Genomic DNA, 13,691 nt, shown 5'->3' with positions numbered 1-13,691 from the left:
GAATATGGTGATTGACAGAGTCGAAAGCCTTGGCGAGGTCGATGAAGACGGTGAAGACGTTTATTTGTCACGTGCACCGAATACAACCGGTGTAGACCTTACAGTGAAATGCTTACTTAAAATTCTTGTCATCAAGGCAAAGGGTGGCTACTTTGAAGAATCTCAAATATAAAATATATTTCGATGTGTTTAACACTTTTTTGGTTACTACATGATTCCACGTGTTATTTCATCATTTTGATTTCTTCACTATTATTCTACAATGTAGAAAATAGTAAAAATAAATAAAAACTCTTGAATGAGTAGGTGTTCTAAAACTTTTGACCAGTAGTGTATATATATTTTTTAAGCAATATTTTTTTCCACAAAAGTAGTGCACTGGGCCTTTAATAGTCCTGTATTAGTGGAGCAATATCGCCTTATGAAGCATGGGCAAAAACTCTACTTCCCCAGCTATGCCTGTCTGGCTCCTGGTCTATTTAGAGTGTTTATATGCCGTTTAATATGACATGTAGCCTGTTTGAAATTATGAGCTCTTACATTCACCTTTTCATGTTTATTAATATACTTTTCATTCAAATCATATAAAGTTAAATAAAGGCAACACATTTTTTTCTATGGTTTTGTTTCAATACTTCAAAACCAAATGGTAGGTCCAGGTAGTCACAGAAATAGATGAGTGTTGGTTAAATTGTGATTTTAATGAATGGAGCTTATTTGGAGTGGCAGTTTTTATCCCTGTGGGGCAGAGAGGTTTTTAGCTGGAGTGGTTGGTGTCACAAACCGGCTCAATGCCCGTAACAAAGGGAGACAACGTGGAGATAAGGAGTAACAAAATATATATTTATTAACTAAAGCAACTAAGGAAAATATACAATGGTGTGTGTAATCAGTAATATAAGTGAGTGTTTTGCATGCATGAATGTGATAATGCAGGGTGTTGAAAGGTGCCAAAGCAAACAAACAAAAGGCCACCAAGAACCACAACACAATCTACAAAGGTGTCTGCATGGAGAGAGTCTCTTCCATGAATGTGGAAGAGGTCTATTTATCCTGGGAGACACCTGGCCCAGGTGTTTCCCATGTAGCTGACGACCCTCCCAACTCCGCCCACCGGCATCCTAATAAGGAAACAAGACCAAAGAGAATACGGCAGACAGAGTGGGAGGGTCGTCACATTGGGTAGAACCTGAAGTGGTCTGCTTCATTAGCGGTTCAACTCCGCCACATACTTTGACTGGGTGGGATTTCTATAGGTTTGAAGACTCAATCGCGCTGCCCATGTTGTCAAAGACACTATTATGGCTATAAAGATGAGTCCTCTATCTATCTCTATGTTCTGTTTTCACTGCCGTTTTGATGAGGTTTTGCAATATCGGAACCCAGAACAAGTTTTACTGCAACGCTTCCTGTGTTTTTAACTGTTCTTTATGAAACCAGGAAGATGGTTTTGGAATCATCGAAATGGGTTATGTTCATAGTTGGTTGGCTTTTCAAAAGTAAGAATACCTTTAGTTTGTAACGTTAATACTAGCTACATGCTTTCACTTACCAATATCTTATTACAGTTTTAGTTTGGGTCAGTAAGCTACAGCTAACTAATAGCCCAATTATTTAGCCAACGACGTTGCTGACAGTGAGGTCCTTTGGATTATAATGCTTTATAATTTTACACTAGACAACCCGAATTATGTAGCAAGTTTTTTTTTTATCCCGTATGTGATGCATTTAGCTAGATAGATAGCCAAGTTAACCAGCTGGCTAGCTAGCAAACGTGTGAAACTAATAACTGTTGCTGCTAGGCACCACAACTTGAGTCTGCCACAGCGTGACCACTCGTGAGCTCAAGGCAAGCAGTGGGTGGGCGGCTATACAGGCAACATATACAAAACAAAAATAAATGCAACATGCAATCATTTCAACGATTTTACCGAGTTCCAGTTCATATATGGAAATCAGTCAATTGAAATAAAATAATTTGGCACTAATCTATGAATTTCACATGACTGGGCCTGGGACAATCATAGGTTTTCCCCACAAAAGGGTTTTATTACAGACAGAAATACTCAGTTTCATCAGCTGTCCGGGTGACTAGTCTCAGACAATCCCGCTGGTGAAGAACCTGGATGTGGAAATCCTGGGCTGGCGTGGTTACACGTGGTCTGCGATTGTGAGGCCAGTTGGACATACTGCCAAATTCTCCAAAATGACGTTGGAGGCCGCATATGGTTGAGAAATGAACATTCAATTCTCTGGGGGACAGTCAGCATTCCAATGGCATGCTCCCTCAAAACTCATGACTTCTGTGGCGTTGTGTGACAAAACTGCACATTTTAAGGTGGTATTTTATTGTCCCCAGCACAAGGTGCACCTGTGTAATGATGATGTTTAATCAGCTGTCAGGTGGATGGATTATCTTGGCAAAGGAGAAATGCTCATTAACAGGGATGTAAGCAAATTTGTTGACATTCTATTTATATATCTACTACTGTACAAAATAATATTATTTTGTGCTTATAGGCATTTACTGCATTATTTGATAGGAACTATGAACACAAGCATTTTGCTGCACCCACCATAACACCTGCTAAACTACCGACCAATACAATTTGGTTTGGTTTGGTGTCTTGGGAATACATCATTACAGAAACTGGTCACTTCAATTCAATTGTTTCTCTTCTTTTGTCTTTCAGATGTGAGTTGTAACTCTGTTGCGCAGAAGATTTATGTCGAACTGAATAACACTGTACCATGCGTCCGACTGCTCAATGCTACACATCAGATTGGCTGCCAGTGTGAGTGACACGACACACACACACTCTGCTTGGTACAATACTGTGCTCTGTATCCTTGCTATATTTATGTAATGCTGGATATTTTCATACTAAGACAAGCATTTTTTTTTTCTATCCTGTGTCTCAGCCTCGATATCAGGTGATACAGGGGTGATGCATGTCTTGGAGTCTGAGGCAGATCTGGAATGGCCTTTGAGCAAAGGACCCAATCCTCCTTATATGGTCCTGTTGGAGTCATCCCTCTTCACCAAGTAAGCTACACACACACAGCCGAAAACAGTCAACTCCATCTCCATTGACCTCCAGAACAAAGTTGGAACACACTCACTGTGACTATTGTTCAGCACAACCACAGAATGATATTATCTATATCCTAGTAGCCCCCCTCATACTCAAACATTGTCATCATTTTACAGGTCCATCATGATGAAGATGAAGAATGCCTCCAGCAGGGTGGCAGGGGTTGTGGTGGTCCCAAAAACTAGCCCACCAGAGTTCTCGCCACATACGACATGTCCCAATGAGAACACAGGTAGGAGTAAGGCAATAAATAGGCCATAGTGGTGAAGTAATTACAATTTAGCAATTAACACTGGAGTGACAGATGTGCAGATGATGTGCAAGTAGAAATAATGATGTGCAAAAAAGTAAATCAAAACAATATGGGGATGAGGTAGGTAGTTGGATGGGCTATTTACAGATGGGCTGTGTACAGCTGCAGCGATCGGTGAGCTGCACAGATAGCTGATGTTTAAAGTTAGTGAGGGAGATACAAGTCTCCAACTTCAGCTATTTTTGTTTACCCATGCGCAGGTACTATGAGAGTTTTTATGACAATGCTGCCCACCTGAACCTGACTTATCCATCTAACTTGAGTCCAGAGGAACAGCTAGAGTTTGTGACTGATACTGCAAAGGTATTGTTACCATAGTAAACCCACTGATGGGTTTATTTGTAGTAGTCACAGTTTCCATTACATTGTCCACTGTTAGAATAATATCTCTCTCTCTTCCCTCCCTCACTGTACTCTTTCAGTCTCTTACCGAGGTGGCTACTGCAGTTGCCTGCGCTCTCTTCAAGCAGGCTGGGGGAAACAACTCCCAAGTAAACAAAATCAATGCAGACCCCAAAACAGTAAGACTCGATGATTGATGAGGTGTTGTACAAGTGAAACTGATCAGTCATGGCTTCCCGAGTGGTGCAGTGGTCTAAGGCAGTGCTAGGTGTGCCACTAGAGATTCTGGGTTCGAGTCCAGGCTCTGTCGCAGACGGCCGCGACCGGGAGACCCATGGTGCGGTGCACAGTTGGTCCAGCGTCATCCGGGTTAGGGGAAGGTTTGGCCTGCAGGGATGTCCTTGTCCCATCGCGCACTAGCGACTCCTGTGTCGGACCGGGCGCAGTGCACGCTGACACGGTTGCCAGGTGCACAGTGTTTCGGTCGACACATTGGTGCTGCTGGCTTCTGGGTTAAGTGGGCATTGTGTCAAGAAGCAGTGCGGCTTGGTTGGGTTGTGTTTCGGAGGACGCATGGCTCTCAACCTTCGCCTCTCCCGAGTCCGTACGGGAGTTGCAGAGATGAGACCAGACTGTTACTACCAATTAGATACCACAAAATTAAAATTGGGGAGAAAAAGGGGTAAGAAATGTTTTTTAAACTGATCAGTCATACTGTTATAGTCTGTTATTTTCCATGACACTTTCAATATGCCTGTTAACATATGTCATTCTCAACATCTAAAATCTTTTAAAATTCACTTTTTTGGAACAGTGAGCAGAATTGTTTGACCAACACTGTGCATCTCTCTCTCAGGTGACCCAGATGCTGTATGGGTTTCTGGTTAGATCCAACAACAGCTGGTTTCAGGCAGTGATGGCCCCAGAACTGAAGGACATCCTCCGTGAGTTTTAGTCTGATACTTTTTCACAAGGACACCCTTTGACGCTATAGAGGTATTCTGCTACTACTGACGTCGTAAAACCCATGCAGATATGGACTAGTCACAGACACACTCACATCCATAAAGAAGGTACTTGGGTCTTCATTGCGTTGTGTTTTCTGTCTCTCAGAGCCCAACCCACCCCAGTACTACGTTGGTGTTGCCAAGTCGTCCCATCAGGCTAACGCACTGACCTATCTGGTCCAATATCTCCTGGCTAATTTAACGGGAACAGCCACCAACCTCACCCAGAGCCAGTGCAAGAAGCCAGATGAGCTGCCGAACGAGAGCACATATGTAAATGTGGCTCTGTATCTGTCTGTACTGATGGATAGATGTTTACAAATTAAAAATGTGTTTCTTTGTATTGCTGGAACCACACCGCACTCTGATTCGCTCATTCTCTCCCTCAGTTGTACTCTTATCTCTGGGTTCAGGGCGTGGTCCCACCCAACAGCACCCAGAGGGAGTCTTTCTGCATACGCACAGCAGTACGCCTGGTCAAGGCAGTGTCCCCCGCCTTCGATCTGGGGGATTACGTTTCCAAAGAATATTCCACATGGACAAAATCGCAGTGGAAGTTCATCAAAGCTCGGATTTTCCTAGTAGCCAGCCGGGACCTGGAGGTAAAACTGCATGCAATTTTCCCACCATGATCCATCTGTTTAATTAATTACAGTTTTGTATACATTCATATAGTTATGTTTGAATCTAGTAAGCCTGTGTAAGTGGTAAAATATTGTATTTTTATTGTATATTGTTTTTACATGTTTGACTGTCCATTGTCTGATAAAGATGATGGTAGAAGAGAATCACATTATTTACCTTTTTCTTTCCTCTTAATTTCTCTCGTAGATGCTGGCTGACCTTAGGCGTGGGAGTGGCCGTGTTGTTCACATCGCTACTGGTCACATACTTTGTCAGTACCAAGGCAGATGTCCTCTTCAGCTCCGTCAGGGAACCCAACAACCTCGCATACTGATTGCCTCATACTAACCTGTGACCAGCGACCACTACTCTCACAACCAAACAGTTTTTTTTACACACAATAGGTACACAGACAAATAGACAGACAGGTTAGGGTGACCAACAGACAGGTTAGGCAGAACTTGAGGTTTTAACTCACAGTGAATGGCCCGTTTGGACTCAAACAGATGAGTTTTAACACATAACCGGATTTGATTGGCCTGGATGGATGTGGACTCAACAGGGTCAGATTGCCACCAGTGTAAAATATGTTCATATTTAATTTTTTTTGTTTTGTCAAATAATGTTTTGTTTACTGTATCATGGGATTAGGCACTAAACTTTGTTTGACCTTGACGTGTGTGTGTGTCCAAATGGGAGGTGAGTGTTTGCGAGCGTGTGCAAGTGTGTTTATTGAGTATGCGGTTGTAGTATGTACAATAGCTTTCCTGTCATTTCTCAGGAGAATGAAACCTTATGTCGGGCAAATGGACTTTGGATGTGGGTTCAGCTGAACGACCATTACTATGCTTAAACATTCAGATATCCAAATAGTATTTTTTTGATTTGGGTTGCAGTCTTTAAAAATCAACTTTATTTTAAGTCTAGACATAAATTGCAGGATTTAATAACATCATGCCCACATGTTTTTAATCATGTATTGATGGAATTGTTAATTGACCTAGGGTTTTTTTGTGTGTGAAGGTGATCTCTGATTTTGACCAACTGGGGAATAAATGTGATTATTGCCTTGATAACAGGTTGCAATTGTAAATGAGAGCTGGTTCTCAACTTGCCTACCTGGGGCCTGTTGCAAAAAACTAGGATAAGGGATTAAGCCAGGATATCTTGGTGATCCTGGCTCAATTGATCCGTAATCCGGTTGCACTAAAGATGGATAGGGGGCAGGAGGATATGTTATGGTATAAATTACCATGGAGATTTATTCTGTGGAGCTAGCCTGCTCCAGACCAGGCTAAATTCCAGGATCTATTTAATCTCATCCCTAATGTCAGTCAGCAGTCACCACAAATGGAAACCAATAGTTATTTCACTGCTCACTATACATTGTTATCACATATAACTAGACCCACTGTTATTATTTAAACATTTGTGATCATTAATTTCAATGATTTTGGATAAAAAATGATTTTTAGATGTTGCTATCATTAGATAATTTACAGTTTCCCATAGACTATAAGGCTATATATAAAATGATAGAATATTAGGGCCACAGAGGGGAAAAAAACACAAGTCATAATATTGTAACCAGTTGTTTTAAAGGAGGACAGTTGTTAAAATGACAGATGTGGGGCATTTCGTGAAATTGTACTTCAGTATGGTTTCATAAACAAAGACATGCTGATGTGCCAGAATATTAAGTATCACATTGTCATAAGTATCAAAACTGTAAAAACAATATGTAGCTTTTCTGCAGAAAGAACCAGCCTCATAAATTTATGACTTTATCCTTTTTCTTCAGTGTGGCCCTAGTACTCTGTCATATAAACAAATACACATTCCATATGAATATAAAAACACAATGTGTAACATTATGTTCCTTTATTGAATAAGGACAAAACAAAGCAGGTAAACCATCAGCTCCTTTCAAAACTGAAGTCACAGTGACTCTACAAGATGGAAAGCACAGAATCCAAGCATATTATACAAAATGATACATACACATTCAAAGGTCTGTATAACACACCCTGCATGTCTGCACACTAAAATAAATGCAGGACAAATCCATACACATCAACTGAACAGACAAATGAATGGATGCAGTAGCCTCCCTGCAGCCTTGTATTACACAGTATACCGCACAAACATCATAAGAGGCCAAATTCGTCAAAAAACGAACCCAAAAAAACCCGAATTCCTCTGCCACCGCAGGACATATTTAACCAAAATTGAAAGCACACATACTAACTAAAATAATTCAACACATATTGGTCCCTCAGCAGCCGACCACTGTCGTCATCAGGGAAGATTGCCGGATTGTCCCAGTCCATGGCTGGTGGCACTCTGGGGGCCCTCTCCTTCCTCAGGCAGGCCACATTGTGGAGGACAGCACAAGCCACAGTAATATCACATGCCCTAACAGGGCTGACCCTTAATTTGTGAAGGCAGTGAAAGCGTGCCTTCAGGAGGCCAAAGGTCATTTCAACTCTGGCCCTGGTCCTGGCATGGGCATGGTTGTAGGCCTGCTGTGCTTCCTGGGGTCTGTGAAAGGTGTCAGGAGAAAAGGCTGGCAGCCATACCCCCTGTCTCCCAGCAACACACCAGAGAATTCACCTGTCAACACAAAATCTCATCATTACTACCTCATAAACACAGTGATATTCTTGACACAGCCATGATGGTTATAAATAGGGGTTGTGTGGCTTACCTTGTGATAGATTTCAGAGGCCCGAAAGATTCTGGAGTCATGGACTGAGCCAGGCCATTTTGCCACAACATTGCTGATCACACAGTCAGCATTGCAGACCATCTGAAATCATAAGATGAGGAATATTACACCAATCAATGCACATCACTGGCAATGCAGAGTGTTCGTCAATGGACAATATCAAAAAGTTATGTTCACCTGAACATTAATGCTGTGAAAGGATTTCCTATTCACAAAATTCACACACAAAATGTGTGTGCAGTCCACTGCACCAATGACATTGGGGAAACCTGTCACACAAAGTAATGAGTATCCTACTATGTGTTAACAGTTGTCCTGTAATTTGTAGATCCTCTTACCTGCAATCCTATAGAACTCCTCTTTGATGTCACAGAGTCTTCTGTGGCCAGGGAAGGAGATGAAGACATCTGCTAATGCTTTGATAGCCAGACACACACTCCTTATTGTGCGGCAAATTGTGGCCTTGTTCAGCTGTTCTGCATCCCCCACTGAGTACAGGAAGGCTCCACTAGCAAAAAAGCGCAAGGCCACACAAACCATTTGCTCCACACTCAGTGCATGGCTCCGTGCAGTGCGGTGCTTAATCCTGGGACCCAGTAGTCTGCATAGATACCTGATGCCATCTGCAGAAAACCTGTATCTTTCATATAGATGGTCATCAGGGAAGGCCAGTGGGTCCAACCGGTCCCTGAAGACCCTTTCTCGCCTGAAGGCTCTCCTCAGCACAAGTGCTTCTTCATCCACCACATCTCGCACGAATGGGCATGCCATTGTCAGAGCAGAAAGGAACACACAATTTTGGGCCTTCATATAGGCTAGTGGCCACACCTGGTGCTGGGGGGTGGGCAAAGAGGGCGATGCCTTATAACGATGACTTGGTTGTACTGATTGCTGGGAAAATAAAAAAAAAACTTAGAAAGATGCCACCGTCCTGTGTGCTCACAATAAGAGCTCATATGTCATGGCTCACTTGACTTTACGAGAATATACCTAATTTTTATTTTGAGCTGTGTCATCTTCTTGGAGCTGGGGGAGGAAAGAAAATAATGATTAATACATTTGTGTTACAGTTAGCATACAGTGTACATTGAAGGCATATCTCACCTCCCTCTCAAGTTTTTTTTATTTCAAGGTCCAGTTTCCTAATTGTCCTCTTTTTTATTTCGGACTCCAGTGCAAGATTTTCCATCTTTTTCTTCTTGTACTGAATGTCTATGTCTGCCAGTTCTATTTGGCGCCGGAGGTGGTTGCCATACAACTTTCTGATAGCTTGTGAGCTCTGTGAACACAATACAATTAGCGCAGCTGGAATTTGGCAGGATGTGGTGTCCTTTTATTAATACGCACTATGTTGCCAGGCTGGTTTTCCCACTGTATAGCATCTGGGTCCTGTAAAAGAAATTAGATTTTTTGATTTTGATGAGGACTCCTCACCATTGTAGAGTAAATAGTACTTTCACAGTCTTAACATGATACCTCATGCCTTCTGGAATCCAGAGAGATGGTCTCCTCCTCATCATCGTCTCCATCATGTGCTGTTGCTGCTGCACTGGGGCCTTCACCCTATCACATTTAATCGGATTCATATTGAAGCTAGTAGACAAGACATGCCAGGCCTACAGTATGCCTTTGATGGAGTACTCACTGGATCAGCATCGTCTGGTGCTTGTGCTGGTGGCTCTAACAGGAACACAGTGCTGCCAGGCACTGCAAGGCAATAGGTAAACCAAAGTCAGACAGTCCAAATTGATTCAATATGAATGTGGTTGTATCCCATGTAGAGATGGAAGGACATACCTTGAATGAAGCGGGTGGCATCTTGGGAGGAACCTATGCTCGTCTCTTTCCCCCCAGGGATCCCCTCTAAGACGGGCCTGCCTTTATTTAGCTCCAAGGCCATGTCCTCTGCTGGGGTAAGGTCAGCCTTTGGTGACCCACCACCCGTGCCTTGTCTGTGGGTATTCTTTTTCACTGCTAAAACAGTACAGACAATGTGTGAGCAGGCACCTTCTGGGTACAATATATGCTTGTGCTTTGTTAAATATTAGTCAGGGACCATACCATTCTGCAGAATGTTCTTGTATTTGATTTTGACCTGCTGCCATGTCCGTTTTGGCCCGTTCATGTTTAATCTACACACACACACACACACACACACACACACACACACATTTAATGGAGTCACACTGCAAAATTTACTTGGTATTTTTGTCTTGTTTTCAGTAAAAATATCAAAAAAATTATCATAGCTTTATACAGTGTGATGGAGTTACTTTACACAATTTCACTCATATCTGCAGTGCATTTCAATTAAAAATTTAACCGTTTCATAATTACAGTACAACTGCATTTTTGGAGATGTGAATTAAATATTTGAATTGTAATTGTGATGTTTCAGCGGAGCGGTGAGTGTGTAATTGTGCACTACTTACGCATTCAGGCGGTCTGCAATACTTTGCCACGCTTTTTCTCTTTGCTTTATCACTGTGGCGGTGTTGCCTTTCTTCTTAATTATATATTTTACCTCCTCGTATGCCTCCATGAGGATTTGTGCTTCCGACGGGGAAAAGTACGCGGCTCTAGTTGCCATGGTAAATCAGTTAATCTGTGATCTGTGGCGGGGTCTATTTGAGTGAGCCGTGAGCGCGCACCTATCCAGGATTGGTTTCACCTGGCTTAATGAATCCGTGTCTGCTCATCCTGGCTTGGTCTTTGTGCAACCAATTAAGCCTGGACGCACATGTTTTGGCTTCATTGAGCTCAGCTGAGTCATTTATCCCGGATGTCTTAATTCTACTTTTGTGCAACAGGCCCCTGGTTAAATAAAGGAGAGCGAACTAAATAAACATGGCCTTTTTTCCTATCTAATGTTGCTTCTCTACTATTTCCCAGCATGGTTTTGGTACAGGACATGGTCTAGGACAGGAGAAGGTACTGCAGTATGCAATTACATACAGTGCCTTCAGAAACTATTCACACCCCTTTTTCCACATTTTGTTACAGCCTGAATTTAAAATGGATTAAATATAGTTTTTTTTGTCACTGGCCTACACACAATACTCTTCATTCAAAGACCCAATCATGGACACTCTTACTGACAGTTGTGGCTGTTTCACGTGACGTCTTGTTGTCTCTACCTTCTTGCCCTTTGTGCTATTGTCTGTGCCCAATAATGTTTGTACCATGTTTTGTGTTGCTACCATGCTATGTTGTTGTCTTGGGTCTTTCTTTATGTAGTGATGTGTGTTTTGTCCTATATTTTAATTTGATTTTTAATCCCAGCCCTCATACCCACAGGATGCCTTTTGGTAGGCTGTCATTGTAAATAAGAATTTGTTCTTAAATGACTTGCCTAGTTAAATAAAGGTACATTTAAAATATATACCCCAAAATGTCAAAGTGGAATTGTTTTTTCAAATTTGTACTAATTAAAAATGAAAATCAAATGTATTGAGTTAATACGCATTCAACCCATTTGTTAAGGCAAACCTAAATAAGTTCAGGAAATGTGCTTAACAAGTCACATAAATTGCATGGACTACCTCTGTACCCCACACACAATTATCTGTATGGTCACTCAATTGAGCAGTGAATTTAAAATACAGATTCAACCGCGAAGACCAGGGGCCTGTTGCACAAAAGTAGAATTAAGACATCCGGGATAAATGACTCAGCTGAGCTCAATGAAGCCAAAACATGTGCGTCCAGGCTTAATTGGTTGCACAAAGACCAAGCCAGGATGAGCAGACACGGATTCATTAAGCCAGGTGAAACCAATCCTGGATAGGTGCGCGCTCACGGCTCACTCAAATAGACCCCGCCACAGATCACAGATTAACTGATTTACCATGGCAACTAGAGCCGCGTACTTTTCCCCGTCGGAAGCACAAATCCTCATGGAGGCATACGAGGAGGTAAAAGATATAATTAAGAAGAAAGGCAACACCGCCACAGTGATAAAGCAAAGAGAAAAAGCGTGGCAAAGTATTGCAGACCGCCTGAATGCGTAAGTAGTGCACAATTACACACTCACCGCTCCGCTGAAACATCACAATTACAATTCAAATATTTAATTCACATCTCCAAAAATGCAGTTGTACTGTAATTATGAAACGGTTACATTTTTAATTGAAATGCACTGCAGATATGAGTGAAATTGTGTAAAGTAACTCCATCACACTGTATAAAGCTATGATAAATTTTTTGATATTTTTTACTGAAAACAAGACAAAAATACCAAGTAATTTTTTGCAGTGTGACTCCATTAAATGTGTGTGTGTGTGTGTGTGTATGTGTGTGTGTGTGTAGATTAAACATGAACGGGCCAAAATGGACATGGCAGCAGGTCAAAATCAAATACAAGAACATTCTGCAGAATGGTATGGTCCCTGACTAATATTTAACAAAGCACAAGCATATATTGTACCCAGAAGGTGCCTGCTCACACATTGTCTGTACTGTTTTAGCAGTGAAAAAGAATACCCACAGACAAGGCACGGGTGGTGGGTCACCAAAGGCTGACCTTACCCCAGCAGAGGACATGGCCTTGGAGCTAAATAAAGGCAGGCCCGTCTTAGAGGGGATCCCTGGGGGGAAAGAGACGAGCATAGGTTCCTCCCAAGATGCCACCCGCTTCATTCAAGGTATGTCCTTCCATCTCTACATGGGATACAACCACATTCATATTGAATCAATTTGGACTGTCTGACTTTGGTTTACCTATTGCCTTGCAGTGCCTGGCAGCATTGTGTTCCTGTTAGAGCCACCAGCACAAGCACCAGACGATGCTGATCCAGTGAGTACTCCATCAAAGGCATACTGTAGGCCTGGCATGTCTTGTCTACTAGCTTCAATATGAATCTGATTAAATGTGATAGGGTGAAGGCCCCAGTGCAGCAGCAACAGCACATGATGGAGACGATGATGAGGAGGAGACCATCTCTGGATTCCAGAAGGCATGAGGTATCATGTTAAGACTGTGAAAGTACTATTTACTCTACAATGGTGAGGAGTCCTCATCAAAATCAAAAATCTAATTTCTTTTACAAGACCCAGATGCTATACAGTGGGAAAACCAGCCTGGCAACATAGTGCATATTAATAAAAGGACACCACATCCTGCCAAATTCCAGCTGCGCTAATTGTATTGTGTTCAGAGCTCACAAGCTATCAGAAAGTTGTATGGCAACCACCTCCGGCGCCAAATAGAACTGGCAGACATAGACATTCAGTACAAGAAGAAAAAGATGGAAAATCTTGCACTGGAGTCCGAAATAAAAAAGAGGACAATTAGGAAACTGGACCTTGAAATAAAAAAACTTGAGAGGGAGGTGAGATATGCCTTCAATGTACACTGTATGCTAACTGTAACACAAATGTATTAATCATTATTTTTCTTTCCTCCCCCAGCTCCAAGAAGATGACACAGCTCAAAATAAAAATTAGGTATATTCTCGTAAAGTCAAGTGAGCCATGACATATGAGCTCTTATTGTGAGCACACAGGACGGTGGCATCTTTCTAAGGTTTTTTTATTTTCCCAGCAATCAGTACAACCAAGTCATCGTTATAAGGCATCGCCTC

At 42.0% G+C, this 13,691-nt stretch overlaps 2 protein-coding genes across 3 annotated transcripts; one reads left to right on the top strand and one right to left on the bottom strand.

The window, feature by feature from the left end:
* Nucleotides 1–1,179: 1,179 nt before the first annotated feature.
* On the top strand, nt 1,180–6,457 carry LOC115114651 (nicastrin-like). The gene is made up of 10 exons (XM_065013614.1): nt 1,180–1,499; nt 2,694–2,795; nt 2,923–3,046; nt 3,212–3,338; nt 3,553–3,711; nt 3,831–3,929; nt 4,607–4,694; nt 4,864–5,030; nt 5,147–5,359; nt 5,589–6,457. The coding sequence occupies exons 1-10, from the start codon at nt 1,445–1,447 to the stop codon at nt 5,727–5,729; spliced, it is 1,275 nt and encodes a 424-aa protein (XP_064869686.1). The 5' UTR covers nt 1,180–1,444; the 3' UTR covers nt 5,730–6,457.
* A 769-nt stretch (nt 6,458–7,226) lies between these two features.
* Nucleotides 7,227–11,379, bottom strand: LOC135565702 (uncharacterized). 2 transcript variants are annotated; one of them, XM_065013552.1, is made up of 11 exons: nt 10,542–11,379; nt 10,171–10,241; nt 9,907–10,083; nt 9,755–9,816; nt 9,586–9,672; nt 9,457–9,498; nt 9,214–9,388; nt 9,100–9,135; nt 8,448–9,000; nt 8,089–8,190; nt 7,227–7,994 (listed from the first exon to the last, which is right to left on the bottom strand). In XM_065013552.1, exons 1-7 carry the CDS (start codon nt 10,697–10,699, stop codon nt 9,221–9,223), a joined length of 765 nt encoding a protein of 254 aa, XP_064869624.1. In that variant the 5' UTR covers nt 10,700–11,379; the 3' UTR covers nt 7,227–7,994; nt 8,089–8,190; nt 8,448–9,000; nt 9,100–9,135; nt 9,214–9,220. The 2 variants fall into 2 exon arrangements, with proteins under 2 accessions (XP_064869624.1, XP_064869623.1); XM_065013551.1 differs by having other exon boundaries at nt 8,448–9,135.
* Nucleotides 11,380–13,691: the final 2,312 nt, after the last annotated feature.

Source organism: Oncorhynchus nerka, linkage group LG9b, assembly GCF_034236695.1.
Source record: "Oncorhynchus nerka isolate Pitt River linkage group LG9b, Oner_Uvic_2.0, whole genome shotgun sequence".
In the NCBI taxonomy this organism is placed as follows: domain Eukaryota; kingdom Metazoa; phylum Chordata; class Actinopteri; order Salmoniformes; family Salmonidae; genus Oncorhynchus; species Oncorhynchus nerka.
This window is presented reverse-complemented; position numbering and strand designations above follow the sequence as displayed.

Excerpts from the sequence above, each read along its gene's own strand:
- LOC135565702 (XM_065013551.1), bottom strand. The coding sequence starts at position 10,699 with ATGGCAACTAGAGCCGCGTACTTTTCCCCGTCGGAAGCACAAATCCTC. Across the intron at positions 10,242-10,541 it reads ATTGCAGACCGCCTGAATGC|ATTAAACATGAACGGGCCAA; the intron begins GTAAGTAGTGCA and ends GTGTGTGTGTAG. Across the intron at positions 9,499-9,585 it reads TGGATTCCAGAAGGCATGAG|GACCCAGATGCTATACAGTG; the intron begins GTATCATGTTAA and ends TTTCTTTTACAG.
- LOC115114651 (XM_065013614.1), top strand. The coding sequence starts at position 1,445 with ATGGTTTTGGAATCATCGAAATGGGTTATGTTCATAGTTGGTTGGCTT. Across the intron at positions 3,047-3,211 it reads GAGTCATCCCTCTTCACCAA|GTCCATCATGATGAAGATGA; the intron begins GTAAGCTACACA and ends ATCATTTTACAG. Across the intron at positions 5,360-5,588 it reads TAGCCAGCCGGGACCTGGAG|ATGCTGGCTGACCTTAGGCG; the intron begins GTAAAACTGCAT and ends TTTCTCTCGTAG.